Source organism: Radiomyces spectabilis (genome assembly GCF_025331425.1).
Source record: "Radiomyces spectabilis strain NRRL 2753 chromosome Unknown BYT42scaffold_3, whole genome shotgun sequence".
NCBI classification, from domain to species: Eukaryota; Fungi; Mucoromycota; class Mucoromycetes; order Mucorales; family Radiomycetaceae; genus Radiomyces; species Radiomyces spectabilis.
The window spans coordinates 2,067,042-2,094,043 of NW_026251928.1; the positions used below are offsets into that span (position 1 = coordinate 2,067,042).

The 27,002-nt window shown below is 42.7% G+C and overlaps 13 protein-coding genes and 1 non-coding gene across 14 annotated transcripts; 11 read left to right on the forward strand and 3 right to left on the reverse strand.

The window, feature by feature from the left end:
* Positions 1 to 341: 341 nt before the first annotated feature.
* On the forward strand, positions 342 to 4,102 carry BYT42DRAFT_244737 (uncharacterized protein). Its single transcript, XM_051562685.1, has 11 exons — positions 342 to 630; positions 692 to 898; positions 954 to 1,092; positions 1,326 to 1,403; positions 1,461 to 1,641; positions 1,706 to 1,845; positions 1,905 to 2,027; positions 2,084 to 2,918; positions 2,974 to 3,452; positions 3,517 to 3,787; positions 3,847 to 4,102. The coding sequence occupies exons 1-11, from the start codon at positions 443 to 445 to the stop codon at positions 3,897 to 3,899; spliced, it is 2,694 nt and encodes an 897-aa protein (XP_051426534.1). The 5' UTR covers positions 342 to 442; the 3' UTR covers positions 3,900 to 4,102.
* Positions 3,859 to 4,880, forward strand: BYT42DRAFT_561014 (uncharacterized protein). Its single transcript, XM_051567309.1, has 4 exons — positions 3,859 to 4,059; positions 4,126 to 4,234; positions 4,295 to 4,433; positions 4,505 to 4,880. The coding sequence occupies exons 2-4, from the start codon at positions 4,205 to 4,207 to the stop codon at positions 4,780 to 4,782; spliced, it is 447 nt and encodes a 148-aa protein (XP_051426535.1). The 5' UTR covers positions 3,859 to 4,059; positions 4,126 to 4,204; the 3' UTR covers positions 4,783 to 4,880.
* Positions 4,876 to 6,126, reverse strand: BYT42DRAFT_561018 (uncharacterized protein). The gene is made up of 5 exons (XM_051567310.1): positions 5,787 to 6,126; positions 5,624 to 5,721; positions 5,371 to 5,546; positions 5,153 to 5,313; positions 4,876 to 5,083 (listed from the first exon to the last, which is right to left on the reverse strand). Exons 1-5 carry the CDS (start codon positions 5,967 to 5,969, stop codon positions 4,910 to 4,912), a joined length of 792 nt encoding a protein of 263 aa, XP_051426536.1. The 5' UTR covers positions 5,970 to 6,126; the 3' UTR covers positions 4,876 to 4,909.
* An 870-nt stretch (positions 6,127 to 6,996) lies between these two features.
* BYT42DRAFT_561023 (uncharacterized protein) lies at positions 6,997 to 7,285 on the forward strand. The gene has a single exon (XM_051567311.1). It carries the CDS (start codon positions 7,014 to 7,016, stop codon positions 7,185 to 7,187), a length of 174 nt encoding a protein of 57 aa, XP_051426537.1. The 5' UTR covers positions 6,997 to 7,013; the 3' UTR covers positions 7,188 to 7,285.
* Positions 7,008 to 7,080, forward strand: BYT42DRAFT_t39. Its single transcript has one exon. It is a non-coding gene; the product is annotated as a tRNA-Arg (tRNA).
* Positions 7,286 to 7,715: 430 nt separating the features above from the next.
* BYT42DRAFT_642893 (uncharacterized protein) lies at positions 7,716 to 8,562 on the reverse strand. Its single transcript, XM_051572592.1, has 2 exons — positions 8,339 to 8,562; positions 7,716 to 8,277 (listed from the first exon to the last, which is right to left on the reverse strand). Exons 1-2 carry the CDS (start codon positions 8,466 to 8,468, stop codon positions 8,129 to 8,131), a joined length of 279 nt encoding a protein of 92 aa, XP_051426538.1. The 5' UTR covers positions 8,469 to 8,562; the 3' UTR covers positions 7,716 to 8,128.
* Positions 8,563 to 10,321, forward strand: BYT42DRAFT_561032 (uncharacterized protein). Its single transcript, XM_051567312.1, has 7 exons — positions 8,563 to 8,762; positions 8,815 to 8,846; positions 8,909 to 9,076; positions 9,140 to 9,218; positions 9,271 to 9,365; positions 9,424 to 9,515; positions 9,584 to 10,321. Exons 1-7 carry the CDS (start codon positions 8,603 to 8,605, stop codon positions 10,152 to 10,154), a joined length of 1,197 nt encoding a protein of 398 aa, XP_051426539.1. The 5' UTR covers positions 8,563 to 8,602; the 3' UTR covers positions 10,155 to 10,321.
* Positions 10,322 to 10,537: 216 nt separating this feature from the next.
* On the forward strand, positions 10,538 to 11,336 carry BYT42DRAFT_561034 (ferritin-like superfamily). Its single transcript, XM_051567313.1, has 2 exons — positions 10,538 to 10,988; positions 11,054 to 11,336. The coding sequence occupies exons 1-2, from the start codon at positions 10,612 to 10,614 to the stop codon at positions 11,283 to 11,285; spliced, it is 609 nt and encodes a 202-aa protein (XP_051426540.1). The 5' UTR covers positions 10,538 to 10,611; the 3' UTR covers positions 11,286 to 11,336.
* Positions 11,337 to 11,867: 531 nt separating this feature from the next.
* BYT42DRAFT_561035 (nucleotide-diphospho-sugar transferase) lies at positions 11,868 to 13,321 on the forward strand. Its single transcript, XM_051567314.1, has 3 exons — positions 11,868 to 12,436; positions 12,499 to 12,669; positions 12,736 to 13,321. Exons 1-3 carry the CDS (start codon positions 12,077 to 12,079, stop codon positions 13,090 to 13,092), a joined length of 888 nt encoding a protein of 295 aa, XP_051426541.1. The 5' UTR covers positions 11,868 to 12,076; the 3' UTR covers positions 13,093 to 13,321.
* Positions 13,322 to 13,847: 526 nt separating this feature from the next.
* On the forward strand, positions 13,848 to 16,482 carry BYT42DRAFT_561041 (uncharacterized protein). The gene is made up of 5 exons (XM_051567315.1): positions 13,848 to 14,379; positions 14,842 to 14,882; positions 15,020 to 15,183; positions 15,246 to 15,500; positions 15,579 to 16,482. The coding sequence occupies exons 1-5, from the start codon at positions 13,877 to 13,879 to the stop codon at positions 16,155 to 16,157; spliced, it is 1,542 nt and encodes a 513-aa protein (XP_051426542.1). The 5' UTR covers positions 13,848 to 13,876; the 3' UTR covers positions 16,158 to 16,482.
* A 394-nt stretch (positions 16,483 to 16,876) lies between these two features.
* BYT42DRAFT_561046 (tubulin beta chain) lies at positions 16,877 to 18,834 on the forward strand. The gene is made up of 5 exons (XM_051567316.1): positions 16,877 to 16,898; positions 16,974 to 16,990; positions 17,081 to 17,220; positions 17,312 to 17,898; positions 17,986 to 18,834. Exons 4-5 carry the CDS (start codon positions 17,343 to 17,345, stop codon positions 18,561 to 18,563), a joined length of 1,134 nt encoding a protein of 377 aa, XP_051426543.1. The 5' UTR covers positions 16,877 to 16,898; positions 16,974 to 16,990; positions 17,081 to 17,220; positions 17,312 to 17,342; the 3' UTR covers positions 18,564 to 18,834.
* Positions 18,835 to 19,432: 598 nt separating this feature from the next.
* On the forward strand, positions 19,433 to 21,386 carry BYT42DRAFT_245001 (uncharacterized protein). The gene is made up of 6 exons (XM_051562686.1): positions 19,433 to 19,997; positions 20,056 to 20,141; positions 20,204 to 20,264; positions 20,324 to 20,391; positions 20,446 to 20,768; positions 20,825 to 21,386. Exons 1-6 carry the CDS (start codon positions 19,853 to 19,855, stop codon positions 21,168 to 21,170), a joined length of 1,029 nt encoding a protein of 342 aa, XP_051426544.1. The 5' UTR covers positions 19,433 to 19,852; the 3' UTR covers positions 21,171 to 21,386.
* Positions 21,387 to 22,035: 649 nt separating this feature from the next.
* On the forward strand, positions 22,036 to 23,350 carry BYT42DRAFT_543979 (S-adenosyl-L-methionine-dependent methyltransferase; the record flags this gene model as incomplete). Its single annotated transcript, XM_051565729.1, has 2 exons — positions 22,036 to 22,638; positions 22,712 to 23,350. The coding sequence occupies 2 exons, from the start codon at positions 22,036 to 22,038 to the stop codon at positions 23,348 to 23,350; spliced, it is 1,242 nt and encodes a 413-aa protein (XP_051426545.1).
* A 268-nt stretch (positions 23,351 to 23,618) lies between these two features.
* On the reverse strand, positions 23,619 to 26,929 carry BYT42DRAFT_611743 (uncharacterized protein; the record flags this gene model as incomplete). Its single annotated transcript, XM_051571547.1, has 13 exons — positions 23,619 to 23,738; positions 23,799 to 23,834; positions 23,899 to 24,041; positions 24,102 to 24,271; positions 24,336 to 25,432; positions 25,494 to 25,573; positions 25,634 to 25,718; positions 25,772 to 25,877; positions 25,941 to 26,087; positions 26,152 to 26,321; positions 26,387 to 26,595; positions 26,654 to 26,740; positions 26,800 to 26,929. 13 exons carry the CDS (start codon positions 26,927 to 26,929, stop codon positions 23,619 to 23,621), a joined length of 2,580 nt encoding a protein of 859 aa, XP_051426546.1.
* Between the last annotated feature and the right edge of the window lie 73 nt (positions 26,930 to 27,002).

Consider the following 27,002-nt stretch of genomic DNA (forward strand, 5'->3'; position numbering starts at 1 on the left):
TTTCCCTTACAGACAGTATCCTATTTTTCGATTCATAATCGACGTCGTATGGCTTTTTTAAAGATCGGAAATCCAATAAATCGGACAGCAGACAAGGTTTTCTGTGTAGACGGCTTGGATACATTGGCGGTACACCACAGAGTGAGTTTCTCTTTTCTCCAGAAAACTAATGGCAGCCTGCCGAAGTTTTTCTTATTTTTTTTTAGGCTTTTTTGTGTGGCACGCACTTTAACCGGTGAGCGCCACTCCGCTGTCTGATTCATATTCCTTCATCGAAAATGCGGTCATGCAGCACGAGGATTGGACTCGACCATGCAAAGTTAACCGACATCTGCCCGTTTGGCCCCCCCCCCTTTTTTTTTATTCTTTCTTTTCGCCTTTGCAATTGCTTTAAATTATCTCCATTTTTTTCTTCTGATCTCCTTTCCTTTAAACCAAAGTCATGATCGCTGAGCATCTTCCATTCGAGGTAGCCCATTGCTCCTCATGGGATAACGAACATGCTCCTGATCATCTGGTAAACTCCAGCATTGATAATCGCACTGTCCTGCACGAACAAACTATTGCCGAATACAACGATGTTACAGGCACTTCCGCTAGCCCTACTATGAAAGGCTGGCAAACGCCCAAGTAGGGCTCTTGACTGAGTTATCTTTAATTAAAATATCCTAAATATTTTGATGCTCTGTAGATGTCCTAATTATCCGCAAGACCTTATTCTTCACTTACTCAACGGTCCTGCACGTATAAACAAAATCCACATCCTTTCACACCACTACAAAATAGCGTCCAAAGTGGATGTGTACGTAGGATGCCTGAAGTACGACGATCTTAATAGCGAAATCAACAGCAACGAAGACGGCGACGACAACATGCTTATCGAGTTCACGAGACTAGGGTATGCACTTTATGCATGTTGTTTTCATATGATGAATTCTTATGGAGACCCGTAGTTATGTTTGCTTTGACAATAATGTTCGAGCAAAATTTCGGGCTCGAGAACTGAAATCCATAAAAGTCAACGCCGACGGAGAGTATATACGCCTTGTCATACGAAGTTGTTACCGAAATCGTTTAAACACTTATAATCAGGTAACTTGTTTTTCTCTTTTGGTGTTTTCCCTATTTTTTTTTTTTAGCCGAGCACCGCCGTTTTCTATAGTCTTGACATGAATGGGAATGGGAAAAAAAAGAGATGAGAATCGCTTTAGAAACACAGAGAATGCAAGCAATAAACCTTACGGGAATACATAAAAAAAAAGAGCAATGGATCAGAACAGAGTTATTCACTGGAATATTTCGTGATTCATCTTTTATAATTCTAGGTCGGGCTGCTTGCCATCACTGTCTTTGGTCAATCTCACCAAGAAATGATCCATGGCACTGCAAAAGACATATTGCAGGTAAAAAATATCAATCCATTGCATTTGCCGAAGAGTAGGAGTCTCACTACCTGTCAGAATCTCAAATATCCTCAACATCTTCTAGACGGTGTCAGCATGCTTAGTTCTTCAACACGTAGGACAAGTATATCAAGTAGTCCTAGTGTAATGTTGAGTCCAGCAGCTACGGGGATCATTGAGACAGAGCTCCAACAATGGTTATCAGCCCTGTTGCATGCCGAGGATAAGGCTGTGGAAGGTGAGCGCTTTAAATTATATATGTGCGTCAGGCTTTAGTAAATCTCATGTCCTCTCTCGTTAAGCGGAAGCATACCAAGAGGCAAAAGTGTATAAATACCTAAGTGAGAAGTTCGGGCAGTATATCAGTGTACTCAAGGATCTGGAAATGGGGAAGCGTCAAGCTGCAGAAAACAAAGATTACGATGAAGCAGAAAAAATCAAAGTAAGAATTAGAGTTGGATAATGGAGAACGTCTAATTACGACTTACAATTAATATCTAGGCCGACATTGAAAAAATAAAGCAATCTGCAGAAAACATGCTGAAGCGATCTGGCATACGTATGACTAGCCATGGTGATTTGGTGGCAAGTACCACTCCCGGTCTCTACGAAGAACAGCCTGCAGTGAGTATTTCTGACCTCTCAGCATTTCTCAAATACTTATCATAAATATTACGTAGGAACACCAAACAGTAAACGATCCCGCTTTACCAGTACCATTCGATGAACGTCAACCAGTTTACAAACCGTCTTCCCCGCATGATTCATTCCCTATTAACCATCCGCATCCTATGGGCGATTATTCATATCCTGAAGCAACAGACGAAAATTTCTTGGCAGCCGACAAGCTAGATTTTCAGGTCGCTCCGGGCGCTGATCAACTGACAGAGACCAAAGAATACCCAGATGTGTCCCCTGCAGTAACTGTTAGCACGGATCTCGCTGCTATGCTGATGCCACCGTACTTGACTTCTTATCAAGCGGATATAAAACCAGTGTATGACGACGGAATCGCCTTGCAGGAAGACGAACATAGCGAGTATATATCAGCCACTCATCAAGTGTCGAATGTTGATGCCTTGGCTTCAAGTGAAAACGCGCAGCTAGCAGGTCTTAGCTGCCCTGAAGCTGACAACGACGAACCTGAAATGATCCTGGATGAGGAGCGTGAAATCTATTCCAGCTCAATTATGGTGTTCGGCGAAAATTGCGTCGCTTGTATTCTAAGTGTCAAGGCAAAGTACAGAGAACGGGGACTTGACCATATCGAAAATTGCATTCAAGCTGCCAATCATTTAGCGATGGAAAACAAGATGGAACAAATCGATGATATAATGGATCGAGTCAGCAATGAAGACATTACAATGATAGATGGAGATTCCTGGACATCGGATAAAAGTGCTAGAAAATGCAGTGTTTTTGTAAATGGTTCTCTCCTGATGATCCAAGAAGTTATTATGGATTCCAGAGAAACTATCGTTAATATGGCTATTGCTATCTGGCGTCAGCTTAACCGTAAGTAACACTGGTTCAGGTATTTTAAGATTCAACCCTAATTTTTCTTTTATAGGGTTTTGCATGGCAGCATCTATCGATGTTGGATCTATTATGCCTATGGTCGAACGTGCTTTTGCCGGACTCTTGAAACGAACGACTGACACAAATCCTCGTATTCGAAAAGCTGCCACGGACCTTGTGATTACTCTGGCGCGTACTTACTGTTACCCACCCAATTCTGTTATACCACTGTTCATCGGAACGCCTGAGCGACTGATACACAATCACAAGGATGCCAAAGCACGCATAGAGCTCGTTGAAATGGCAATCAGCAAGCTAGGAATACTGATCACAAACACAGGCACAAGCACCGTTGCTAAAGTTGTGATTCCGCTGCAGCTCATTGTAGACTTTGCGACAGCTTATGCTGCACATTCGCATAACGACGTGCAAGAGGGTGCCTTGAAAATGTTGGATAACGTTGTGCAACAAACTGGATCGGCGGAGGTTTATCAATGCATTGATCAATCCGCGAGGGATGGACTTCTCAAGGTATGTTGAAAGAGTTGTTGCCACTGGTCGAGGCAACTGAAGCGTTTAACCCTTTGATATGCAGTTGGTCCAACCATTGGTTGATTCGCAGGAAGACACATTCACATCGCTTTACCGTTGCTTAACACTGGAGGATGAAAGCAATAATACCCAAGCACAACCAAATGCTGCCCTCACGATGGCTGAAATTCGAGCCATTGCTGCCAAATCCAACGTCAATCCTAATAGAAAAGCGACGAAATTGTCGGCTGCAACCGCGGCCAAAAAAACAGCAGATAGTTCCCAGAAGAAGACGAAATCATCTGATAAACCTGCTCGCTCTTCCAAACCAGCAGGTAACAACGGACAGACGCGTATATCTAGAGGCAAGTCTCAATAACAAATGAATTCATAGCATCAAAGACCTCAACAGCCACAGGGACGAAGAGAGTGAGTGAAAATAATTGAAAGAGAAGCAGATCATCAATCTCACAATTGAATAGACTGGATCGAGCCGTCCTGTGTCTGCCCGAGGTACTATTTCTAGTGCCGGCGCAGCAGCGCCTAAAGCTGTTGCTATCAAACCGACCGCAGAAGATAAGAAGGAACCTACTATTTCTACCGACAAGTATGCTTCTTTTTTTTTCGCCGTTGTCCTCCAGGATGGACAAAGATACTAATGCCATCATTATAGCATCTGTATCTTTTGTGATCAAGTCGATCCGAACTTTAACGAGGATACATTGATTTCTCATTATTACAACACATGTCCGATGTTGACAAATTGTCCTATGTGCAAAATTGTTAGTACAATAGCTTTAAATGCTTGGTAATCGATAGCTAAACGTCATTTTATATATTAGATTCTCGAAGTGTCAACACTCAACGACCATTTGCTAAGCGACTGCGATCAAAAGCATTTGATGAAGCAATGCTCCAACTGCAAGCGGCCTATTCTCTTGGAACAGTGGCTTCAACATGCGCTGAAGAAAAGTTGTACCGGTATGCTGACGCTTTATTAGACTTCATGAATGAGAAGCCTTTCGTACTAATAGTCGAAAAATCTTTAATAGCACCGGAAGCTGATGATGCCAACTGCCCTTTATGTCAAACTCCTATCTCTCCTCCAACGGATGCAGGCTGGCGTGATCATTTATTAGCCGGGGACGGTTGTCCAAAAAACGCGGAATCACGTCGACCGAAGCAATCTGGATACAACCAGGATAGCGTTCATCGAGCGACAGGTAATGGAGATAAAGCCGCTACCAATGTTCAAGGGTCTACAGGTCCCGAATCCAGCAAGACCACAAAACCATCATCCAGACATACCATCAGCAACAAGCGAAAATAGGAAGCCCACATAATCTCATTCTCTTGGCATCACAAACACGCACACGCAAACGCACATATTTTATAAGCATGCACATCAATAAAATTCGGATACCCAACATGTTATTTATTCAGTTCCATCACAATGACTATGAATGCGTTCCAGTTGCCGATATTCTCCCGTTTTCCATTTTCTTGCACAGAATGACGATCAAAATAAGCATAGCACCTAGGTACCAAAAATTGGTGATCCCCACAGAAAACCTAAGAATAGAATATATTCTTCCACTTATACTTGCTTGCCAGCAAGATCTTTCCAAAACCTATGTGACATAAGCAGGTCATCACCTTCTCTTCGTAGTAGAATTGTAAGCTATTCCGCTGATCCTTACAGGCAATCGCAAGTTATCAAAGGGAACCATATCTGCGGATTCTCGTCCGAATCTCGATTCAGAAATTTTTCGAATCTCGCTACAATGGACGGCATCGTAGATCACAATCACAATTGCCGAAAATGCGAATACTAGAAGTGTCCGCATATTCTGTCGATTTACTGCTATGCTGTATGCTGTTAACACTTCTATAGAACCACGTTGTTTGTTTACTGTACCTGAAATGTGACTGATGTAATCGGAAATATTATCGTTTTTTTGCCGGTTCCAATGATTCTCCATTTGCTGGATATGCATACTGTGGTATTTGAAGCGACACATATTGCATTCAAGCGATTCTGTGCTGGTATTTGAGTGAACCCAATCGGCATGACACTGCCGATGAACGAAGCGACTAATAATGACCAAAGGTAGTCATATCAGTGAATTACCGACCAAAACCTCTTTTGTATGAGCAACATGTCATCGTACACTGTCCCTTTGCAGTTGCATGGCATGATGAACTTTTGAGTGGTGTCATTCTCTTCGGATCCATAACAAATCCTGCAACATCGATCCACATTGCTAGGCTGGGATTAAAAAAAGGATGAGTCTTCAAAATCCGCAGCATCATATCCCCTATCAGAGTTTTTACCGCTGTTGCTGAGGGTTTGTGGAGTTTATCAGATATTTCAATATCCTCTTCGCCAACCGTAGCGTTTTGTCGTCTAAGTATTGGATACCAGTATAAAGTGGAGGTAGCATGCTTCCTGTCATTGTGAATGCGCTTAATGCTGCTTGGTTCATTCGAGTAATTTGAGCTTTTGATCTCAGCCATGGCAGGGACACTGTAATGCTGTAGAAAGTTGTGACGGATAGATTTAGTTTGGTATCAATAGACTGATAAAAAACGGATGTCGGTTTAGTGAAAGGAACGAAAAAAAATGATTGCAAAGCAAAAGAACTGTTTTTTAAAGTGCCGATGATGGTGCCCTCCTTCAACAGACAGCGAAATTTTATTTCTTTGTTATTTTCATTTTGGTGATTCATTATTTAAAAACAGCAACGATTATTTGCCGAGAGCATACTAAAAGCTTAAGCGTGTTGTTTAACCACTATGCGATGGAGACGAGGTTATTTAAGCTGAGTTAATAGCGGAATTCATAAAGCTATCCAGACGTGAAATGTGCAAAATTCTAGACAGCTTACTGTGAGACTCTCGTCTAGTTGGAGCATTATAGTACAAAGGATCACCTTTATCATTCATATGGCGAGTAGAACTATCCAAAGACAGCAATATCAGTTATGCTAAGGAGACTTTTCTTGCTTTTACAGCAAAATAGGAGAGACCAGCCGTTCCGATTTCTCATTAAGTGTAACCATTTGATTATCAGTAAAAGTAGGACCGATGATGAAGACAATTTTAAGTGATAAGAATGATAATAGCAAGTAGAACAAAAAAGCGGACTTATTGGTTTTGAGGCACGCTACTTTTGCGTTTGCATTTATTTTGACTGGCAATATGAAGTAGAATAGTAGATTTAATGATAGTCAAGAATCTCTGTCTTTCCTACGCTTTGGTGATTAGCTTTTTGCGCTGGATGGCTCCAGAAGGATTATTGTTTCGCTGAGTGTGGCTAAGGATATATGAGCGAAATAAGAAACACTATACGTTGAGGCGACATGCGTGTTTCTTTATTGTGAGGCGATAGAACCTGAACCCCACAGAATATCCCGCACCGTCAAATGCGTGCTAAACCCTTGAACACTGCGGTCGGTATCCCAAATAAATACGAGATTGCCTCGATGTCCCGGTCCGAACCAGCAGTCACGCCAGTAGGAATAACATTACCCCTTCGGTTCCACAAAAACCGAAGGGGCTATGGCCAAATGGATAAGGCGCCTGACTACGAATCAGGAGATTCCAGGTTCGACCCCTGGTAGCCTCGTTTTTTCGTCCTATTTGTTTTTTGATCCAGATGTCAGTTTGATGAAATGTTTCGTAGCTTTTCCCCGCCTCAATCCTATTGCACTTATCAATCCGTTTGTCATCTAAACCATTGGTGATCCAGCTCAGTATCGACGACGACAAGTGTCGTCGTCAATATTCTGTGCTGGAATTCCAATGGCCAGAATGTCAGATTTGAGTACTCCTTTAAAGTTCAGTTTAAATCTGTAGTTGATTGTTGTTTTTATTTCTACCATAAGATGTCATATTTATATTTACTACAAAGACACATTTTTTTATGTCCACCATCTTCAGGAAGGTTCTCGCAGACTTCCTGCAAATCTTCTGGATTTATTCCGAAACATGACAAATCAGAAGTATTCCGGACCACTTTAATGCTGAACAGATTCGGCCTATATTTCTTCCACTTCCAGGCAATACCTTTGGTATGCCTCGTTCATCAATTGGTCCTTCATACCTTCTCGAAAGTTCCTCCAGACATCGATCTGCGGACGAGCCAATGCGCTGTCTTCCGTATTTGCTAAACTTTGGTATAGCAAATCTAATCGGCGCAAAAGAAGAACCGGCGTAACTGACAAGAGAAGTAGACTAGATCAATAGTGAACAATAAAATATGGGAGGATAAAATCATCTTTATTCTTTTGGTCTACGTGGATATTTATACTTTGGATCTTCTAACTATCGGTGACAGCATGGGGTACAGAAAGGGAAGGTTACGCTTATGACGTTATCATGCTTGAAAACGTTTCGTTAAGAGAACACAGACTATTGCTGGTCCTGAGATCTTGAAGGAAATACAATGTGATAAACAAAAACTACCGGGGAAAACCGGTAATTGAAGAATGAAAAATGTGTGCAGATGCTGGTTTTGTTCTAATTTATTCATGCACGTTCTATGTGGGGCAAACGAGAATGCCTCCAAGATATATGTTGAGCATTATCGGCAAGGATAACCGAACGCAGTGTCCCGTTCAACTTTGTACGAGTTTCAGAACGCGAGGTTCGAACTTCTAGTCCATATATGGTCTTTATTTTGCTGTCTCCGCGTCCTGTACCGATGTCTTCGCGTCAGCCGTCTCATCAACATCTGCCAATCCTTCACGCTGATGTTCCGCTTCCTTCTTCGCCTTTTGAGCTTTCAGATAATAGCTTACGGCACCTCCGAGAGCAATGCATCCTTCATTTCGCTGCATTGAGTATGATGGGTACTTTACGCTCGCTCTTTTAGTTGAACATACCTATCCATAGCAACGGACTATTTCCGCTGATTTCGTTTCCAGAAGAGGACGAGGCGAAATAACGGTAACTCTGCAATTGTCTACGATAGACTGTTGCGAGAGGTTTACGACTTAATCCAGCAAAGGGCATGACGGACGGAACACTGGAAACGTTTTGTTTAGGAGGAAAATTCTCAGAGTAAACTTTTCATTTCATTGGCGGTCACAGAACTGAGAGCATCGTGTGTTTCCTCTTGCAGCTGCACTGTAACCCAATTCGCAATAATGCCTCCTAGTCCTAGGCATCAACGCATGCCGACGTTTATTCAGTTCGATCTTAATGACCTACCGACAATTAATAGTAATGATGTATCTGATGCCCAATTTCCTGCAAATAAGACTATAAAACGCAAGGCAAAAGATGATAACAAGGCAGGAGAGAAACGTAAGTCATCTGGTGTTACAGATCAACAATTGTATTTATATTGTTTATATAGCGAAAAAGATTAAAAGAACTGGAAGGAGAAGAGTAAGTTGTTCGTCTTGTAACTTCGTGGTTACCCATTTGCTAAGGTTTCGGTTGTCATGAAGTACGTCCCACCGATTCCCTATAGTTGCAATGTTTGGATTGGCGCGGCTATCCAACCGGCGAGGAGAGCTGCTTTTACTTTGTACTACGGCGAGAACGATGAGCGAAATTGTGTGCGAACATTCAGCATAAGCCGACCCATCGAAGACTTTGATTACGCGCAAATTATGGTATGAAATATATTCTATCCAGTCGATCCAGTCAGAAAATTTACAAATGCGAATTTTTTTTAGGGAGCATTGTATGCCTTGCAAGCAACCGATAAGCAAACGTCGTTGAGGATATTCACCGGTTGTCGTGACTTGCCCAATGGTATGATTCGATTTTTTGCTACTTTTTCCCTTGTTATTCAACCGTATTGTAGTTGTCCTCATGGGAGAAGATGGTCTATACCATTACAGTCATTTGTGTGATATGCTGAAGGAAAATATCAAGGAGCGCGAGGCAGCTACGACCCTTGTATGTTTCTGTTATTTGAATTTCGATACACAATATTGATGTCGCTGATTGGAAATAGGTGCAATGCTCTGGTCGCAGCGCACAAATTGAACGTAAAATAGCGGACGAAATGGCGAATGCGCAATTATTAGCGTCAGAACCAGACACCATGTAAACGAGTCAATGTTATTTAACGAGACGTTAGCATTTTAACACATGGGGCACTATTGGATTTTTAGGCAAAACAGCTCCTCTCGCAAGACAACAACGTCATTTGCGGTGAAATCGGCACAACGATCCGATTCCGAAGCAGAGGTGGAACATTCGTCAGAAGCAACAACCACAACAGCTCACCTAGTTACGCAAACAACGATCGAGCACGATCCATTGTTGATATCAATTCTTGAATCTGCGAAGCAAGAACGACCAAAACCATCGAAACAGAAACAGAACATCAACACTGTATCGGAGACCGATACGGTAACAAAAGCAACCGACAAACGGGCTTCCGCAGTCTCCAAAAATATTGCGAATCCCCAGGAGTACATTGACAGTTCATCGGCAGCAGTAACTAAAAGGACAGCCAGTCGAATAGAAGTTGAGGTTGATAACGGTCAGGAACAGCAAGAGCGAGAAATTGAAGTGTTTGAAGATGCAGAGCAAGAATTTGGAATTGATAGCTATGACGAGCCACGCAACGCTCAGCAAGGAAAAGAACATCCACAAGAACATGAGTCCCAGCAAACAACTTGGGGATCCAGTTTGTGGAATATGCTTCAAGCGCCATTTTCTTTTTTTAGGAGGCAATAAATGTGGGTGTTATCCTCCTTGTTTCCATGGTAATTCTATCAGTATGGCGAGCGTCTCTCAATCACAGCGAAATAAAGCGTGCAGTCCAAAGTCTGAAATTAGATGATCCACAGCATTTTATATTGATAGAGATCCGCCTTAAATCATGAATATCCAGGTCATGCATTCAGAACTACAAGCCTATGAGAATTTTGAGCGGTAATAATAAGAAGCCCAAATTAACGAAAGCAAACAAAGATCACATCTGTGAATCCTATAATAAGGTGATTTTTGTGTAAGCGCGATCACCACGAAAATGCGATGTTATGAAACATTTTCCGCTCCATCGAGAGATGAAGCTCAGACCGTTACATCATGGTTGTATCATTTGTTCCGTTGACGGACTGTTATTTCCGAGAAGACAAAAAGGCGGCAGAATTTCTCTTGCATATATAAAAATACGCCATCCATCTTCATTATGTTTGCAAGACAACTTTCCTACATTGCTTCCAACAACAAACCTCTTTTGACTCGTCAACTGTTTCGCTCTACAGCTTATTTTAGTACAAAAAAAATGCCCACTGCTATGCATATCTCCGATACCATGCTCGATGGCTTGATCGAGCAAGCTAACCAAGAGTTGAACGCTTCCAACTTGTATTTATCCCTTTCACTCTGGTTCCATGATCAAGAACTTCCTGGTAGCGCCACATGGTGCCGCACACACTCTGCTGAAGAACGCGACCACGCTTTGCGTATTTTCGACCACATCATCAAGCGCCGTGCCAAGGGAGCTCTTATCCGGGATGTAAACCCCAAAGCAACCTTTGACTTTGCTAGTCCTGCAGAAGCTTGGTAAGTTCCAAAAGAAACATATTGGAATACGGGTATCGAGGAATAACGTGTGAATGTCGAAATAGGAAATGTGCCTTTGAAAATGAACAGGAAAACAGTCGTCGCATCCATCGATTGATGTCAATGGCTCGCAAGGAAGAGGATTGGACGAGCGATTACCTGCTACAATGGTTCATCAACGAGCAATTGGAGGAGGAATCAGCGGTCGAAGATATTTACACTAATGCTGTGGAGGTACTCAAGACCAACGGTCTCTATCGACAGTACGATGAGAAGATTATTCACAAAGAACATTAACGCATCTGTTGATAATATACATACAAATAAATAATAATCCTGAGAATCGATGACTTGAAAAATGAACAATGTGTGTTATGCTTTGCGTGTGGGAATCCGATGGAATATACAGAGCTAGTGGTTGGCAGAAGAAGAGGGCGCAGAATTCCTGCCAAAAACCAGTAGCTACTAATAATACCATTCATTGTTAAAGAACTGACGGACACCAAAACAACAGATATATAATATAGGACATTGTTTTTATTTATTGTTTAACGTGTGGTTTGCTTCCTCAGGTGGTCAGTCTGCGCGCCATGACAGCGACATTAACCTTTGACCTGTCCCCGTTCGCCGTATTTGCTAATCACCATATACAGCAAGTTAGAGAGGGATCTGAAGAAAATGATTAAACCCTTTTTTTAAGTGGGACGCAGACGACTTTTCTGTATTTCAACCGTGGTGATTTACATTAGCCCATACCGTATTATTGTGAATGGTAACTTGCAGGGAGTTGCAAACAGGCTGGCTTGTAATTCGGCATTCCTAATTCAGTCAAGTCCCATTGGATGTGCCCCAGAAACCACGTCGTGTGTGGCGTTATCATTGGTTGCTGCTTTTATCCCAGGCACAAAATTGGGCTTATCAGTTCATCGGTCTTCTGTCCATGCTACTGATCGATCGTCTCAACATGTCGTACTTACATCTTGCTATATCGATATTACTAACGACTATATCCATGGTATGGGCCTCAAAACGCTTGCCAAAGTTTTGTGTCAGCTAATGCGTTTCTCAAGGTACTCGGCTTTCTGCTAATGTTGTCTCCAAAGCCACGACCACCAACCGATAACGAAAAATATTATCGAGACGCGCATTCTCACGAACGAAAACGCCTACCGACATTATTTGATAAACCCAGCGTTCAGCTTTCCTGCATTGTGCCAGCTTTTGATGAGAGCCAGCGATTACCGACTATGCTGAAAGAAACCGTAGTATTTCTCGAACAAAAGCAAAGGGATGATCCTAATTTTAGCTATGAAATCATTATTGTGGACGATGGCAGCAGAGATAATACAGTAGAAACGGCATTGGACTTTTCTAAAGAATGGAAGCAGTGCGATCTACGAATTATCAGCTTGGAAAAGAATAGAGGCAAAGGCGGTGCGGTTACCCAGGTACACTAGGACAGTTTGCTTCAAATGGTGTTGGGATTCAGATGTTAACTGCCAGAGTACAGGGTATGTTGGCTGCTCGGGGAAAATTGTGCTTGATGGTTGATGCGGATGGAGCCACACGTTTCTCAGACTATGACAAGGTCGAGCATGCGCTTACGCTGATAACTGACGATGGTCATGGAGTGGCGGTTGGATCACGATCGCATTTGGTGACGACGGAGGCCGTAGTCAAGGTAATGTGGCTGGATTTTGGGATTGATGTCCACTATGCTAAATATGCTTTTTTTTCTTGGTATTAGCGCTCATTCATACGAAATCTGCTGATGCGCGGTTTCCATACGCTGGTTTACGTGTTGGGAATTCGCGGCATTGAAGATACACAATGTGGCTTCAAGTTGTTCACACGCAAAACCGCTCAAATTATATTCCCTAATATGCACGTAGAACGATGGATTTTCGATATTGAATGCCTCATGATCGCACAATCGCAACATATACCCATCACGGAGGTTCAAGTCAACTGGCATGAAATTGATGGCAGTAAAGTCAACCTGATGAAAGACTCTATTCTGATGGCCAGAGACCTCTTTCTGATTCGGTTAAACTACGTACTTGGATTATGGAGTGTACGCATACCTAAAGTAATTGACGAATAACAAACTCTGTACTTTTTCCATCGTCTGCTTTGATCCCTCTTTTTTTTTTTTTAATACGGTCATCGTAGTTACATTATTTCTTCCGTAACCATTGTAGAAAACATCATGAAACACATCAACACATTTTTCTCTTTTTTATTTGCCCCATATATCATTAACTAACTAAAGTTTCCCAAGTGGAAAGCTTGAGATTAGATGAATAGCTGCGAACCTGCTATTTCGACACCACCTGAAATCACAGGAATCCATTCGGACCAAAAAAGCGACAAACCGTACCTCTTGCCTGCTTTGAACAAAGCGATTACATATTACAAAAAACCAGATATTGTAGCTTTACATGCTACAGTCCGTATATTTGGCAGTGAATGGCTTCTGTTGGAGAAAGCCTATCATCTTATTCCAATTTTGAATGGAAAAAGGAGCACACCCAATTTTTTCCTTGTCTCTTCTGCCCTCTACCGCTGCTTCAACTAGTATGGGATTCCCTATAGCCTTATATAATAACGATCATTGATAGTTGCAAAGCATTCTGGAGTAAGAAGTACGATTTCCGGTGTACCGAAGGATGCGCCGTCGAATAATACGACTTCGTCTCTCTTGGGCAAAGTCATGGATAAACGGAATTGCCTTTGCTCCGGCAACCCACACATTTGTTCCGTGGTGAAAAATATTTCTTTTGGAATTCCGACAGTGCGTCATCACGGGAAAAAATTCAATTTTTTTTTCCTGGAACCATTGATAAAAATTGAGGACCGGCTGTTTCCTTTCAAGTGATAATCAAACAATGGCTGACGATTTCGATGACGAACTTTATAACGTGTACAACGGAGCGAAGGAAGATTCTTATTCCAACGTAGATATTTATGGAGGCGATTATAACGGAACTACGAGTCAGGACGATGGCGCGAACGCTGGAACCGAAGGTTATGAACCGTCGTCTTCTCCCACCGGTCAATACAGAGATCAACCTGAATACGACGATCAAGATCAAAATGGTCAACATAATGAAGGCTCAGAGGAAAAGGAAGATCAAAAGGATATGCGATATTCACAGCAGCAAATGATGATGAATAATTGGCGCGGTTTTCAAGCCAATCCATATCAGTATGCAGCATATCAGCGTAACCTCCAGCAAATGATGAATCCATACCAAATGCAGCAGATGTTCCAGCGACAAATGCGCCAACCACAACAACAACCAATGATGCAAGGAAATCAAGATGATATGGGAGGTAGCAGTGGAAGCGCTAACCACCCCGTTGCCAGCGCGGCGAATCAAGACGAAGGGTAAGCATACATCAAGATATTGGTATTCATTTGGGGGGAGGGGGAGCTGCGTTATGGAGGAACCGATGTGAGTAGTATATGGTCACACGTATAGGGTCAGCGCTTTGCTGTACATGGTACATAGTTAGCATGCCTGCACTCGATCCTCTGGGAGGCAAATAGACCAAAAAGAGGCATATCATGCGATGGATGGTATGGATGTGAAGAAGAAAGGTGTACAGGTGTACAAGTCAGGAAGAAGGGATTTTTGGGGGGGAGGTGGATGAGGATAGGAATCAGACATTGGCCAGCTGTAGCTATTAGACTATCGACAGTAGTAGCGAAGCAGGTTTAGTGCGCTAGGTATTTTCTCAAATGTAGTGCTCAAAGAAATTAATCTATTGTTCTCTTTTTATATCTCTTTATATTTCTATATTCTATCTATTTCACATATGGCATACGAACAATCTTTATCTTATAAAGCAAAATGTTCATTGGAGGACTTAACTGGGAAACAACGGATGGTAAGCATTTGTTCAGTTAATTTTGCATGCTGTTTATGGTTGGGTAGGACAGAGATGATCAAGACAACTTTGCTTTGGCCCAGCGTGAGATAGTGACATTCAAAAAATCCATCATTAACATTATTGATATATCATAGATTCATTGAAACAGTATTTTGCACAGTTTGGAGAGGTGACCGATTGTGTGGTTATGCGCGATGTCGTTACTGGTCGTTCTCGAGGTTTTGCATTTTTGACCATGGCCGATCCAAATGTCATTGACGATATCGTAAATCAGGATCATTACCTTGACGGTAAAAGAGTAAGGAACAAAACGAGGGAAAAGTTCACTGGCACAGTGCTAATTTTGCTGCTGCTTTACAGATTGACCCTAAACGCGCGATTCCACGAGAAGAGCAGGATAAGACAGAGAAGATCTTCGTTGGCGGCATTTCGCCCGATGTTGATGAAGTAGAATTCCGCGAATTCTTTTCACAGTTCGGCAGAGTCATCGATGCCAATCTCATGACTGATCGAGAAACCGGTAGACCCCGTGGATTTGGATTTATTACTTTCGACAGCAGTAACGGTGTAGAGGAAGCACTGCGCCATCCCAACCTTGCTATCAAAGACAAACAGGTAAGGAGCACCCGTGTTCTGACAGGGTACATAAGCAAGGATCAAAAAACGCGTTTGATTAATGCCTTTGCGTATCAGATCGAAGTGAAAAGAGCCATGCCGAAATCACGACAAGCTCGTGCACAAAATTCTTTCAATCCTGCATTTTCTCCTGGTTCTGCCGGACGAGGATATATGCCAAATAGTCGATATGCCGGCGCAGCATCGTTTGGCGGGCCGATGGGTGGTGGTGGTCGGGGTTACGGTTTTGGCAATATGTATGGTGGCATGTATGGCGGATATGGCAACTACAATATGGCTGCGGCATATTATGCCAACCGTGGAGGCTACAATATGGGCTACTATGGCGGTCGCGGAGGTAACAACGGCGGCAACTACGGATATGGTGGCGGTATGCAAGGAGGTTACAACAACGATGGCGGCCACCAAGACGGTGGCTATGACGACGCAGAAAATGACTATGAGGTTAAAATCGGCGGACATCATGACCGTCCACGAAACGAAGAAAGACGGTATTCTCGCGATACGAGAGATCGATCATCGGACTACGGATCGTCTGGCCGTGGCGGTTCAGGATCTGTCAGTGGCGGTGGCGGCGGAGGAGCGTTGCATGCATCTCAAAGCGCGAGAAATCAACACCATTATCGACCTTATTAAAATAGTATGCCAATTTCAGGAGATTTTGTTAAATCCTCTGTTTTCTTTCGCTCTGTGGCCTTTATTACACTCAAGCGTTCGACTCCATTTGGGCCGTCTGATGATGTTACAAATATAAAATTTATAAATTCGTATACAAAGCAATCTACAAGAAGAATGGACTCAAAAACAGAACCGAGGCAAATGATTTTAAAAATAAAGATACGACACTTATACTACTAGTACTAATCCCACCAACTAAGTATGCTGCTTTTGGTATGAAATTGCGAAACAGGTCTATATGGAAATTTAGCATCGATAATCAAAGAAGAGCACGGGGTTGGCTTAGTTTGCAACCAACGTTACTTCTCTTTGATATAAATATAGCAGCGCGTGTAAGTTGCACCTTCTGGAAAAAGTTGAATTATTCTATTCGTTCACGGATTATCAGCACACGTGGTGCATGTTGGTGACACCTTACAGGAATCGTGTCGCGAGCAATTTGCCTCATGCGGAATTTATATCGTGACGTGGACCTGCATATTCCCGAATTTTTTTGCAACTCTTTTTTTTTTCTTTTGTTGTTGTTTGGTTAATTCATTTTGCTTTTCCCCCTCTCAATACCTTATAATATATCTTCCTGTAAGCATATGAAATACTCGTATACTGATTCCAGAAGACCATTGACCATTGTTCCTTCTTGTGTATCGATAGCTTTCTACTAATCTACAATAATGAGAGAGATCATTCACGTTCAAGCTGGTAAATCACATTTGGTTTTCTGATCCCCATCGCGTCCTTAAGTTATCTTACGTTCTATCAACTCAATTATTATAGGTCAATGTGGTAACCAGGTAGAGATTCTTCACGATTATCTTTATACAACACATGGGCGTCCGGGAAATTTCAGTATTAATTGATGCTGGAAATATCTCACTGTATAGATTGGTCAAAAATTCTGGGAAACTATCAGTCAAGAGCACGGCATCGACCCCAACGGTAACTACTGCGGTGATAACAATTTGCAATTGGAACGTATCAACGTCTTCTACAATGAGGGCTATCAAGGCAAATATGTACCGAGGTATGTAGAAACGTAAAAATTGTACGCGTCTGAAACTGGAACTAAACTCCGTCCATTTTCTGTTGCCGTGTTCCTTGCTGCTCTCCATTAGAGCCGTGCTTGTCGATCTCGAACCTGCCACGATGGATGCTATCCGTGGTAGCACCTACGGCAAGATCTTCCGTCCTGATAACTTTATCAACGCCCAATCCGGTGCCGGTAACTCGTGGGCCAAGGGTTATTATACTGAGGGTGCCGAATTAGTTGAGACCATCATGGATGTGGTCCGCAAGGAAGCCGAGAACACCGACTGTCTTCAAGGTTTCCAGCTTGCCCATTCGCTTGGTGGTGGCACTGGTTCCGGCTTGGGATCTTTGCTGCTCTCGAAAATTCGCGAAGAATATCCCGACAGAATCCTCAGCACATATTCCGTTGTACCATCTCCCAAAGTTTCGGACACAGTTGTGGAACCTTACAATGCTGTTTTGTCCGTCCACCAGTTGGTAGAGAATTGTGATGCTACCTTCTGTATCGATAACGAAGCATTGTACGATATTTGTTTCCGTACTTTGAAGCTCACCAACCCCGACTATGGTGATCTTAACCAGCTTGTTTCCGCCGTGATGTCCGGTGTCTCCACCAGCTTGCGTTTCCCCGGTCAATTGAACTCTGATTTGCGAAAGGTTTGCGTTAACATGGGTAAGTGTCCCTTTCTTTTTTCCGTTGCAAAAAACAGAAAAAAAGTTGGAATTGAACAATCTTCTCATCCGCACTGTCTATCTATAGTTCCCTTCCCTCGTCTTCATTTCTTCATGGTCGGTGTTGCACCTTTGACTGCTTTTGCTTCGCAACAATATCGCAATTTGAGCGTTCCTGAACTTACTGCGCAAATGTTCGATGCCCGCAACATGATGGCTGCATCCGATCCCCGTCACGGTCGTTACTTGACTGTTGCCACCATCTTCCGTGGTCGCTTGTCCACAAAGGAAGTCGAAAACCAAATGTTGGCTGTTCAGCAAAAGAACTCGTCCTACTTTGTTGAATGGATTCCCAACAGTGTCAAGTCGTCTCTCTGCGATATCCCTCCTGTCGGATTGAAGATGTCCGGTACTTTCATTGGCAACAGCACTGCTATTCAGGATCTCTTCAAGCGTGTCAATGAACAATTCACAGCCATGTTCAGACGCAAAGCTTTCTTGCATTGGTATACTGGCGAGGGTATGGATGAGATGGAATTCACCGAGGCTGAGTCCAATATGAACGATCTCGTGTCCGAATATCAGCAGTATCAAGAAGCCACCATTGATGAAGATTACGACGAAGAATATATCGAAGACGAAGATGAGATGCCTATGGAAGAGTAAGATAACACATACTCTTTATGCAAAACGAAATATCAAAAACAACCGCTTGAGAACAAATTGGTGCTGGGTTATTTACCAAACAAATAATCTTGCCCAGTTTTCTCTTTTTCTCAGCGTAATATCATTCATGTCTAGAAGATTAGAAACGAAAAAATCGTTCTTTATGCTTTCCTATTATTTCCCCCTTTTTTGTTGCAACACACAATAGAAGTTCTTGATTTTCATAAGATACATACACCGGCCTTTTCCAACGTTTCAAACAACAACGCATCTCATCGGTTGATAACTTGTCTTACGTTCAGTACCCTATCATTGTGAACGCTTTGATTTGGAAAGCAGAATCCACAAATCTCACAACATAGTTGATATTTGGATTGTACATAGTGTTCCTCACGATAACTTGAGTTCAGCGAATTAGAAGCCTTCATATTGTGTGTAGTGGTATAATTAAGCCCAGGACAATCGCTTTAGCATTTATACTTGCCAATAGATCGCTCAAAAACTAAAAGTTTCAAATTGCCAAGAGTTCACACAGAGAACCGAGTTGACATGCATTTTAACACCAAATAGTAGCCATAGGCTAATTTACCTGCGGGCATGTAGTAAGAATAAAAGGGCCAATAGCCGGATAAATGGAGCAACGGTTACTTCTTTATTCTTTACTGAAGTATTGTGCATGAAGTTAATAGAACGTCTCTTACTCGCACACTGAATACAACGTGTATCTTGATGGTTAAAACGTAAAAGATATTTATTTTTTCAGCTGTTTTATCACCAATGACAACCAGTTGATTAAGTCTTAAAAAAAAGGAAAGACGATCATCATGATTTGATTTAATCATGTGAGAATTTTCCAATTCTTGTTTTTTCCCGGGTTGAACAACTCATATAAAAGTGAAGCAGACTTCCGTGTGATATGGCTTTCTATAAAGACGGAAGGTCGTGTATCCTTTTTCAAGCGTGTTTACACGTATAAGGAAATAGGGTGGGCGGGGGATGGATCAGAAACCAAACATCGGAGCTTTTGCGTTATGTTGAACGGTCAGACTATGTCTACCATGATGCAGCTGGATACGGCTTTAACAATAAGGAGGGGATAAAGCTCCTTCTAGAGAAGCGGGCCGGTGACACCGATGACCCCAGTTACGGATCTAAGGATATCAATGCCACTAAAAAAAATGATGTCACAGTGTGTTTTCTTTTTTATTTATTTTTTGGGTTTCAGCGGCAGCGACCTTCTTAATTTCAAGCGGGAATAGTAGTTCTATTTTATAGGATCTTCTGTTCACATGATGCCCACCTCTTATCTCCTTCATATATCAAACTTAATCGCCAATGGGACGACGACGATAAGCGAACAGAAACCGGGAGGACAAGTTCCTGAGTTATCGTGGGTCAATATTGCCGCCGCTTCAGGATTTATTCTCATAAACGGTATGATATATCTCTTCACCAACAACTCACATGCTCAAACTTACATTCTCCTGAAAAGGCGTTATTTCGCTATTGCTTGGGTTAAAGCTTGAAAAGTCGTTATTCATCGCAGCCATACGCTGCCTAGTACAATTAACCATTATGGTATAATCCTTGGCGAGAGAAGAAAAAAAAATGCGCGAAGAGCTTACACGTATCATTGATAGGGTTATATTTTGGAGGACGTCTTTAGAGCAAGACAGCCAGGACTTGTATTTTTGATGTCATGTAAGAATTACAGTGTTTTAGGCCTTATTATTTTGCGCAGGACTGATTGGTATATATAGTCGTTCTTATTATTTTGGGATCTTACGAAACCGTATACAACAAAGCGAAACAGTCATATCCCGGAATGGTAAATCTGACCATCCTATCGCGAAGGAACATTATCATTCATACAGTTTCTTAGTTTCTTTCCGTTCTGCTTTCAACTGGCTGCTCGACGCTGTTGATCGGTGTCATTGGTTCAAAGTGGGCAATGGCACAATCGCCTTTTTGGTTACCCGAAACGTTTATCCCTGTAATGGGCATGCTGGTTGGAAACGTGATGAGTGGCATGGCCGTCGCTTTGAGTAGTTGCTTGTCGAGTGTCGGTTCACACAAAGAACACATCGAAACTTATTTGGCGTTTGGTGCAAGTCGCTGGGAAGCTGGTCAATCGGTCGCCGTGGAAGCTGTACGCTTAGCCATGTTGCCCACGATTAATCAGATGTCCGTTATTGGCCTTATTAGGTAAGTGTTAGACTTAATATTCAAAGTGGATATACTTATCAATGCATGCTGGATAGCATTCCCGGTATGATGACGGGTCAAATCTTGGGAGGTGCTCCAGTAATGAATGCTGTACGTTACCAGCAAATCATCATGTTCTTGATCTCTGCCAGCACCGCTCTTGGGGTACTAAGTGCTGTAGCAGCTTGCATTCGTGTTATGATCGATCGTCAACATAGACTTCGTCCCGAGCGCATTGTTAATGGTCGCGCCAGCATTTTCCGAGATATCAAAAGCTTGTTTATCAGCGCTTGGAAACTGCTCAAGTATCTGGTGTGCTGTTGCCGGCCTCAGCGCAAGGATACCGATGAAGATTACCATGTTGATCACGAGGATCAGCGCCAACCTCTACTTGATAACTAAGCTTTGTGCCCTTTTTATTTTATCCCGATATTATTATTGTATCCTCATTTTATTGAGCATTCTTTCACCTTATTCATACCCCCTTCTCATTTTGCCATCATTTACAATATCAAAAAGATCTATTTCTACAGCGAATAGTCTCAACCAATTTTATGCGGGGATTGAAAAGAAATAGAGAAATAGGAAAAAAAAATTTGCTGGTTGGAGTTTTTGCTTGGATCGTTTCATTCCAATGTCTGTCCCCTCTCACATTAATTATCTGAAAATCACTGTACCGTCTTCGGCAAATAACATTAGGATAAGAAAATGGATATTGGAGCATTACCGTAACCTCGTTCGGTCCAAAGAAAACCTTCATCGATCTTTTGAACGGCGAGAAATCTCTGTCAACGACGAGCCAGTGGAAGAAACTCGGATTTTGAAGGAGGGCGATGTTGTTGAAATTCGATATGATAAACAAAAGGAGGAACAAGAACGTATGAAATCCATACCCGTGAATGTGATATATGAGGATCAAGATATAGCCGTAGTATGGAAATCAGCTGGTCAGGTGAGCGATGTTTCCACATGCAGAACTGTGCGTACGAATGATCTGTATCTGACAGAGACAATCTCCATAGAATTTTGGCTTGTTCGAGAAAGCATTACAATATACGGTTGGAAGCCTTACAGACGAAGGAATAAGGCAAAAGATTTGGTGTGTCTATACTCTGCAAAAGGCGGCGTCAGGTTTGGTATGCTACCTTGACTTTGGTCCAGCGAATATACCACGTCCTAATCGTCGTTGTCTTTTCAGTTGATCGTTGCTAAAACGGAGGAGATTCGAAAAAAGCTGCTGAATGTCTACAATGCTGGCGCGATCAGCATGTTAATGCGAGTCATATGCCATGGCAATGTACCACGCAATTTGTTATCTCTGTTGCCGGATATCGAGACACCTTCATCCGTAATCTCTGCCGACCATAACGGCGACAGCGAAGAAGAACTCCCACCGGAATACGTCAATACGAGACGAAACGCCAAATTAATGCTAAAGTCGCTCGATATCGTTTCTGTCACACGTTCCAACGATGCGGATTATCTTACGACACTGGATCTCCACTTGCGAACGCCACTTTCCAGCGTGGGACTCCGTAGCCTTTTTTTCCATCATACCTCACATCCCATTGTGGGATCTTCCACGTATACAAAATATCTAAAGTCCAACCGTGACAAAGGCCTTTGTGCAAGTTTGATACGGATCGAATTCACACATCCAGTGACAGGGGAACTTTTATGTTTGGAGGGCCAGGAGCCTGAAAAATTCGAGCTGATACGTAAGCGGGAACAGAAATTTTGGCAACGGAAGGTGGATCAAGCCGTAGCAGCGATGCGAAAAGCAGGCATTAAAGTGAACGGCACCGAAGGTCTTGACGAAATCGAGACCGGTAATACCAAAAAGCCGTTGGCTTACATTCTCGGTGAAAAGGTAAAGTCACGCTTGATGCTATAAATCATTAGTTTTGGCCGGTTTTCCATGCGTCTAAACCAGCATTTGTCAGGAATTTTATCGACTCAATTTCAAAGTCTCTGAAGAATGCTTGATCCCGCGCCCAAGCACAGAAACTCTGGTAGATGCAGCATTAATGGCTCTCAAGGATAGATCTGCCGAAAAGGGCTGCCGAATCTTGGATATTGGAACCGGCTGCGGCAACCTTCTTTTGGCTATTCTCTCCAACACACCTAACGCTACCGGTGTCGGTATTGATGTGAGCTCCGGTGCACTCAACCTGGCCGAGACCAATGCAAAAATGCTAGGCATCGATAACCGGGCCCAGTTTATTAAACAAGATATGGCTCAACTGGGTTCTGATGTTGACGAGAATATGTTGTACGATATCATCGTATGCAACCCACCTTACCTCGATGTGGACTATATTTCCACGAAGCAGCAGAATCAAATGAGCGTGCTAAAGTATGAGCCCTCCGAAGCGCTATTTGCAAATGACGAAGGCTATGAATGGTATATGATTCTCAGCAAAGTAATACCCCTCGTGGCACGTCCCGGAAGTCGTGTCATCTTGGAATGCGGAAAAGGCATGATGGATCGCGTCAAAGCAATCTGGGCTGACTGGAAAGTTGTGGATATCCTGAAGGATAAACAAGGATGGGACCGATGCTTAATACTTACTAAAGAATAAAGTGTTTTTCACGAGAAGATGGAGAACTTGTTTATTATCTTTCTGACACTGACATCTCTGTCACGGTAAAAAGACAAGAGAACACGTTCAAAGGAAGCCAGGATAGAGTAGTATGAAAAAAACAAGAGCATAATTGTTCTAAAGACTTTTGCGGAAGAGTTTATGATTATACCTATGAATGAACGGTCTGTGTGTACAGTATTTTTTGACATAGACCGATGTCAAGAAAGCAAATGACGGGAATGATGAAATGCATGGATGACAGTGACTATGATTTTGACGAGAATATGGATCCACGGTAGGTAAATTTTCGAGAAGAATTATGTAATATATCGATGGAACGCAGAGTGAAGAGATGTCGCATGGTGGGACGGCCGTGCGGACAGTTCTATACACAATCGCCCTGAGTTATCATGCAAGCAGCTTATATGGTATGTAAGACTCTTACCCATGGCTGGTCTATTTCGCTCATGTGACGTACGATCTACCCCGCCAACCAAATATGGTAAGCATCTCTCTCCGTGATAGACTTGAAGAGTGGAGCTTACCTGAATCATTTGACGTTTATTCAAAGGGTCGCCAATCATGACCGACTTGCGACACGCTCGGGATGCAAACATGGCTCGAACGCGACTGCAACGTACCATTTGCCCGGGGTGTTCGCTCAATAAGCATATTAGCTCCCCGAAATCTACAAAGTCAAAAGGTATGTCAATATCAGTTAACTATTTGCACAATGCAACCCAATTACCCCTTTTATCAAACATGGTGTTTTTGCTCGTCGGCTGGGATAGTACTTGTACACGTTTGCTTGATTCATTATCCTCATTGATTTCAATTTCGAAACCGTTGGCTCGAAGAATATTCGCATTTTCAATCACCACCAGTTCTTCGGAAGCTGTCAGTTCGAGTCGCTGTGGTCTAATAATACTGGTTCAATATGCGACGCGCCAAGTAGAACATCGAACCTTAATGCAAATTATACCTTATTAAGCGCTGTCCCTTGATTTGCGTAGTCGACTGTAGAGTTTCAAAGTTGTACTTTTCGTCCGATGCATGCTGATCAATTATAAAAAGATCCTTTCCATTCAGTAGTGTGATGATGAACCCCAGGTTGAATTGTCCCAGGATCTGCATATTTTTGAAATCTGACTTGTCAATCACGCGACGCAGAGCGTCATAAGCTTTTTCCAGATCCACTGTGTTCGTAATGTTTGCTTCTTCCACCCCGTTGTCGCCAAATGCGTCTTCAGCATCATTCGCATCGCAAAAGATCGGACGATATCGCTCTGAAGATAGGTTCACGGATCGATAATTAACATGAGCTGTAGCGTGTTCGCCCGTGGAATTCCACAAATTTCGGAAAGATAACGTCAACGGAGCTTCTTCAAAGTACGTTTCATTATCCAAGGTATCTCGCATTGGTATCTCGCTTGTTAAATCGGCATGATTGGGCGTTGGTATTTCGGTTGTATCTTCTGCATTTTCCATTTCAGTGTCTTTTTCCAGTCCCGTAACCTCAGAGTCAACATCCATATCTTCTCCTTGCTGCGCTTCAGTTTCTACTTGTTGTGATTGTGCCATCAATGCTGATGTGTTCAACGTAGTTTCGTTTGATTCGTTTGATCTCAGGGCCAAAGCAGTCAGCGAAAGTTCAGATACAGCATTTTCGGAATATAAAGCAGGGGCTGAATACTGTATTTCGTCATCTTCACTGGCCTTGGGACGCTTAGTTACGTAATTCAATAAAGTGTTGCTGTGACGTTTGCCTCTGCTGGGTGACGAATTAGAGGAGGTGGTCGAGGTATAACGACGGATTGCGGGTGCGAACGCTAGTGATTCCAGATGCTGGATACTTGACGGAAGCGACGGAGACCGAGGTATTGATGTAGAGCGATCACAAGTCGCATTTTGTGGTGAATCTCTTTGTTGCAATGCTGGCGGTAAGTCATGGCTTGCGTGTAGATCATCGACTTGAGCATGATTCACTAGGTCGGCCGACAGACTTCTCTTCTTGAGCTTCTCAAAAGGATTCACTTCGTATGTCGATCGATATGGCTCCAACTGCTCAGTAAGAGCCTCCTGCAAAAAGGTCATTTCAGAACTTTTTGATACTTTAGTGAGTTCAAGTCGCGATCCTTACAATAATATGTTGTGCGATGAGTTGATCGCTGTGCAGGAAAATGGTCCTCTTATCGGGGCTGACGTTGACATCGTACATATCTTGAGCCAACCGACATTATAAGTTTACACTTTTGCTTCAGTAATACCTTACTCACTTACCAGGTTGAAGATGTAAATCAGCCACAATGAATGGGTATTGGTTGGATATAAAATTACGGTAAAGCTCATTGAAGGCTTTTGCAATCTGTCCATGGGCGAGTCAGTAACCATGCATTACGGACGGTGCATAAAACCGACCTTTGGTAGAGAACACGGTCGGCCATTGATATAAAAGTACTGCCGATCTGCCGCACTTCGACCTAATCCCCATTGCGGCTTGGATATATATCCCTCGATCCGTGGTCTATGATGATTGATGATCAGTCAGTCAGATTTACTCTATGGGTCAATATGAAGTTTTACATACATGGTCTGATCATCATTGCGTCCCAGCACGTCTTCAAGGCAAAGGGAAAATGGAATCACTTGGGTTGAAAACTTGGAGCCAAAAATATTCGCGATGTTGTCTTTCAAATTATCATTGCCGTTAGTTGATAGCGCGCGAACAGGGGATCTGCATAATATAATCTTTAATGAGTTGCATGAACATAAATGGAAAGGTCGGTGTCGATGAATACCCTTTGGCTACTTGGTTCGTTGCGGTTATCCGTGTATTTCGAGAAATAATGCCGTAAGCTTGAATCATGGAAAGTGCTTTCCCATATTCCCGTCGGATGGTGCGTTTGAATTCGCGCTGTCGCACGGGCAATGAATGAAACATTTTTGTAATCTGTACAGAGGTTCCTACCTACCGTGTTAAAAGCGTTAGTGGATCGCGAGCAAACAAGATGCCCAACAAAATTATTTACTTACAGATCGAGCTACAGGTGTTGTAGAGACCAGCTGGCCATCAGAATCATATATTAAACGAACACCTTTTGGCGCTTGTTCCTTGGTCGCTGTAGTGATCACCAAATCAGAAAGCGCACATAGAGAGCTTAATGCTTCTCCACGAAAGCCAAAAGTTGCCACCTTTTCCAGATCTTCAAAGTTCTCGAGTTTTGAAGTATAATGTTTTAGGGCTAAATAAAGAGAGCGTCAGCAGGCTTATCGAACAACGCTAAGCGCTTACTAGCCTACCCAGGAATTCGTAATTACTAGGATCGATGCCACTGCCATTGTCAAGAACCTCAACACTTTCGAGACCATAGTCTTTGAACTTTACATCTACCGGTGCCTGTTAAGACACAGTAGAGGAACAACGTGGTATTACGACAGAAACGTACCTACACAAGTTGCGCCTGCATCCAAGCTATTTTCTATAAATTCCTTCACTGCGGTAGCAAGATCAAGAATGACCTGTCCAGAGCAGATCTTATGGACAGAATGTTTATCGATAGCATGAATGGTCGCCATTGGCTTTAGAGAAAAATCGTAACTGTCAGTTGGGATCATCGTGGCCAATTTGGAAAGAAAGCAGTCAAATTCC

Excerpts from the sequence above, each read along its gene's own strand:
- BYT42DRAFT_561035 (XM_051567314.1), top strand. The coding sequence starts at position 12,077 with ATGTTGTCTCCAAAGCCACGACCACCAACCGATAACGAAAAATATTAT. Across the intron at positions 12,437-12,498 it reads AAGGCGGTGCGGTTACCCAG|GGTATGTTGGCTGCTCGGGG; the intron begins GTACACTAGGAC and ends GCCAGAGTACAG. Across the intron at positions 12,670-12,735 it reads CGACGGAGGCCGTAGTCAAG|CGCTCATTCATACGAAATCT; the intron begins GTAATGTGGCTG and ends TCTTGGTATTAG.
- BYT42DRAFT_561046 (XM_051567316.1), top strand. The coding sequence starts at position 17,343 with ATGGATGCTATCCGTGGTAGCACCTACGGCAAGATCTTCCGTCCTGAT. Across the intron at positions 17,899-17,985 it reads AAAGGTTTGCGTTAACATGG|TTCCCTTCCCTCGTCTTCAT; the intron begins GTAAGTGTCCCT and ends GTCTATCTATAG.
- BYT42DRAFT_561023 (XM_051567311.1), top strand. The coding sequence starts at position 7,014 with ATGGCCAAATGGATAAGGCGCCTGACTACGAATCAGGAGATTCCAGGT.
- BYT42DRAFT_642893 (XM_051572592.1), bottom strand. The coding sequence starts at position 8,468 with ATGCCCTTTGCTGGATTAAGTCGTAAACCTCTCGCAACAGTCTATCGT. Across the intron at positions 8,278-8,338 it reads TAGTCCGTTGCTATGGATAG|GATGCATTGCTCTCGGAGGT; the intron begins GTATGTTCAACT and ends AGCGAAATGAAG.
- BYT42DRAFT_561032 (XM_051567312.1), top strand. The coding sequence starts at position 8,603 with ATGCCTCCTAGTCCTAGGCATCAACGCATGCCGACGTTTATTCAGTTC. Across the intron at positions 8,763-8,814 it reads TAACAAGGCAGGAGAGAAAC|CGAAAAAGATTAAAAGAACT; the intron begins GTAAGTCATCTG and ends TTGTTTATATAG. Across the intron at positions 8,847-8,908 it reads AAAGAACTGGAAGGAGAAGA|TACGTCCCACCGATTCCCTA; the intron begins GTAAGTTGTTCG and ends GTTGTCATGAAG.
- BYT42DRAFT_561041 (XM_051567315.1), top strand. The coding sequence starts at position 13,877 with ATGGCTGACGATTTCGATGACGAACTTTATAACGTGTACAACGGAGCG. Across the intron at positions 14,883-15,019 it reads TAACTGGGAAACAACGGATG|ATTCATTGAAACAGTATTTT; the intron begins GTAAGCATTTGT and ends GATATATCATAG. Across the intron at positions 15,501-15,578 it reads TTGCTATCAAAGACAAACAG|ATCGAAGTGAAAAGAGCCAT; the intron begins GTAAGGAGCACC and ends TTTGCGTATCAG.
- BYT42DRAFT_245001 (XM_051562686.1), top strand. The coding sequence starts at position 19,853 with ATGATGCCCACCTCTTATCTCCTTCATATATCAAACTTAATCGCCAAT. Across the intron at positions 19,998-20,055 it reads AGGATTTATTCTCATAAACG|GCGTTATTTCGCTATTGCTT; the intron begins GTATGATATATC and ends TCTCCTGAAAAG. Across the intron at positions 20,769-20,824 it reads TCCGTTATTGGCCTTATTAG|CATTCCCGGTATGATGACGG; the intron begins GTAAGTGTTAGA and ends CATGCTGGATAG.
- BYT42DRAFT_244737 (XM_051562685.1), top strand. The coding sequence starts at position 443 with ATGATCGCTGAGCATCTTCCATTCGAGGTAGCCCATTGCTCCTCATGG. Across the intron at positions 1,404-1,460 it reads CTGCAAAAGACATATTGCAG|AATCTCAAATATCCTCAACA; the intron begins GTAAAAAATATC and ends ACTACCTGTCAG. Across the intron at positions 1,846-1,904 it reads ATGAAGCAGAAAAAATCAAA|GCCGACATTGAAAAAATAAA; the intron begins GTAAGAATTAGA and ends ATTAATATCTAG.
- BYT42DRAFT_561014 (XM_051567309.1), top strand. The coding sequence starts at position 4,205 with ATGTTGACAAATTGTCCTATGTGCAAAATT. Across the intron at positions 4,235-4,294 it reads ATTGTCCTATGTGCAAAATT|ATTCTCGAAGTGTCAACACT; the intron begins GTTAGTACAATA and ends TTTATATATTAG. Across the intron at positions 4,434-4,504 it reads GCTGAAGAAAAGTTGTACCG|CACCGGAAGCTGATGATGCC; the intron begins GTATGCTGACGC and ends AATCTTTAATAG.
- BYT42DRAFT_561018 (XM_051567310.1), bottom strand. The coding sequence starts at position 5,969 with ATGGCTGAGATCAAAAGCTCAAATTACTCGAATGAACCAAGCAGCATT. Across the intron at positions 5,722-5,786 it reads ACAAACCCTCAGCAACAGCG|CCTAGCAATGTGGATCGATG; the intron begins GTAAAAACTCTG and ends TTTTAATCCCAG. Across the intron at positions 5,314-5,370 it reads TTACATCAGTCACATTTCAG|TAAATCGACAGAATATGCGG; the intron begins GTACAGTAAACA and ends ACAGCATAGCAG.
- BYT42DRAFT_561034 (XM_051567313.1), top strand. The coding sequence starts at position 10,612 with ATGTTTGCAAGACAACTTTCCTACATTGCTTCCAACAACAAACCTCTT. Across the intron at positions 10,989-11,053 it reads GCTAGTCCTGCAGAAGCTTG|GAAATGTGCCTTTGAAAATG; the intron begins GTAAGTTCCAAA and ends ATGTCGAAATAG.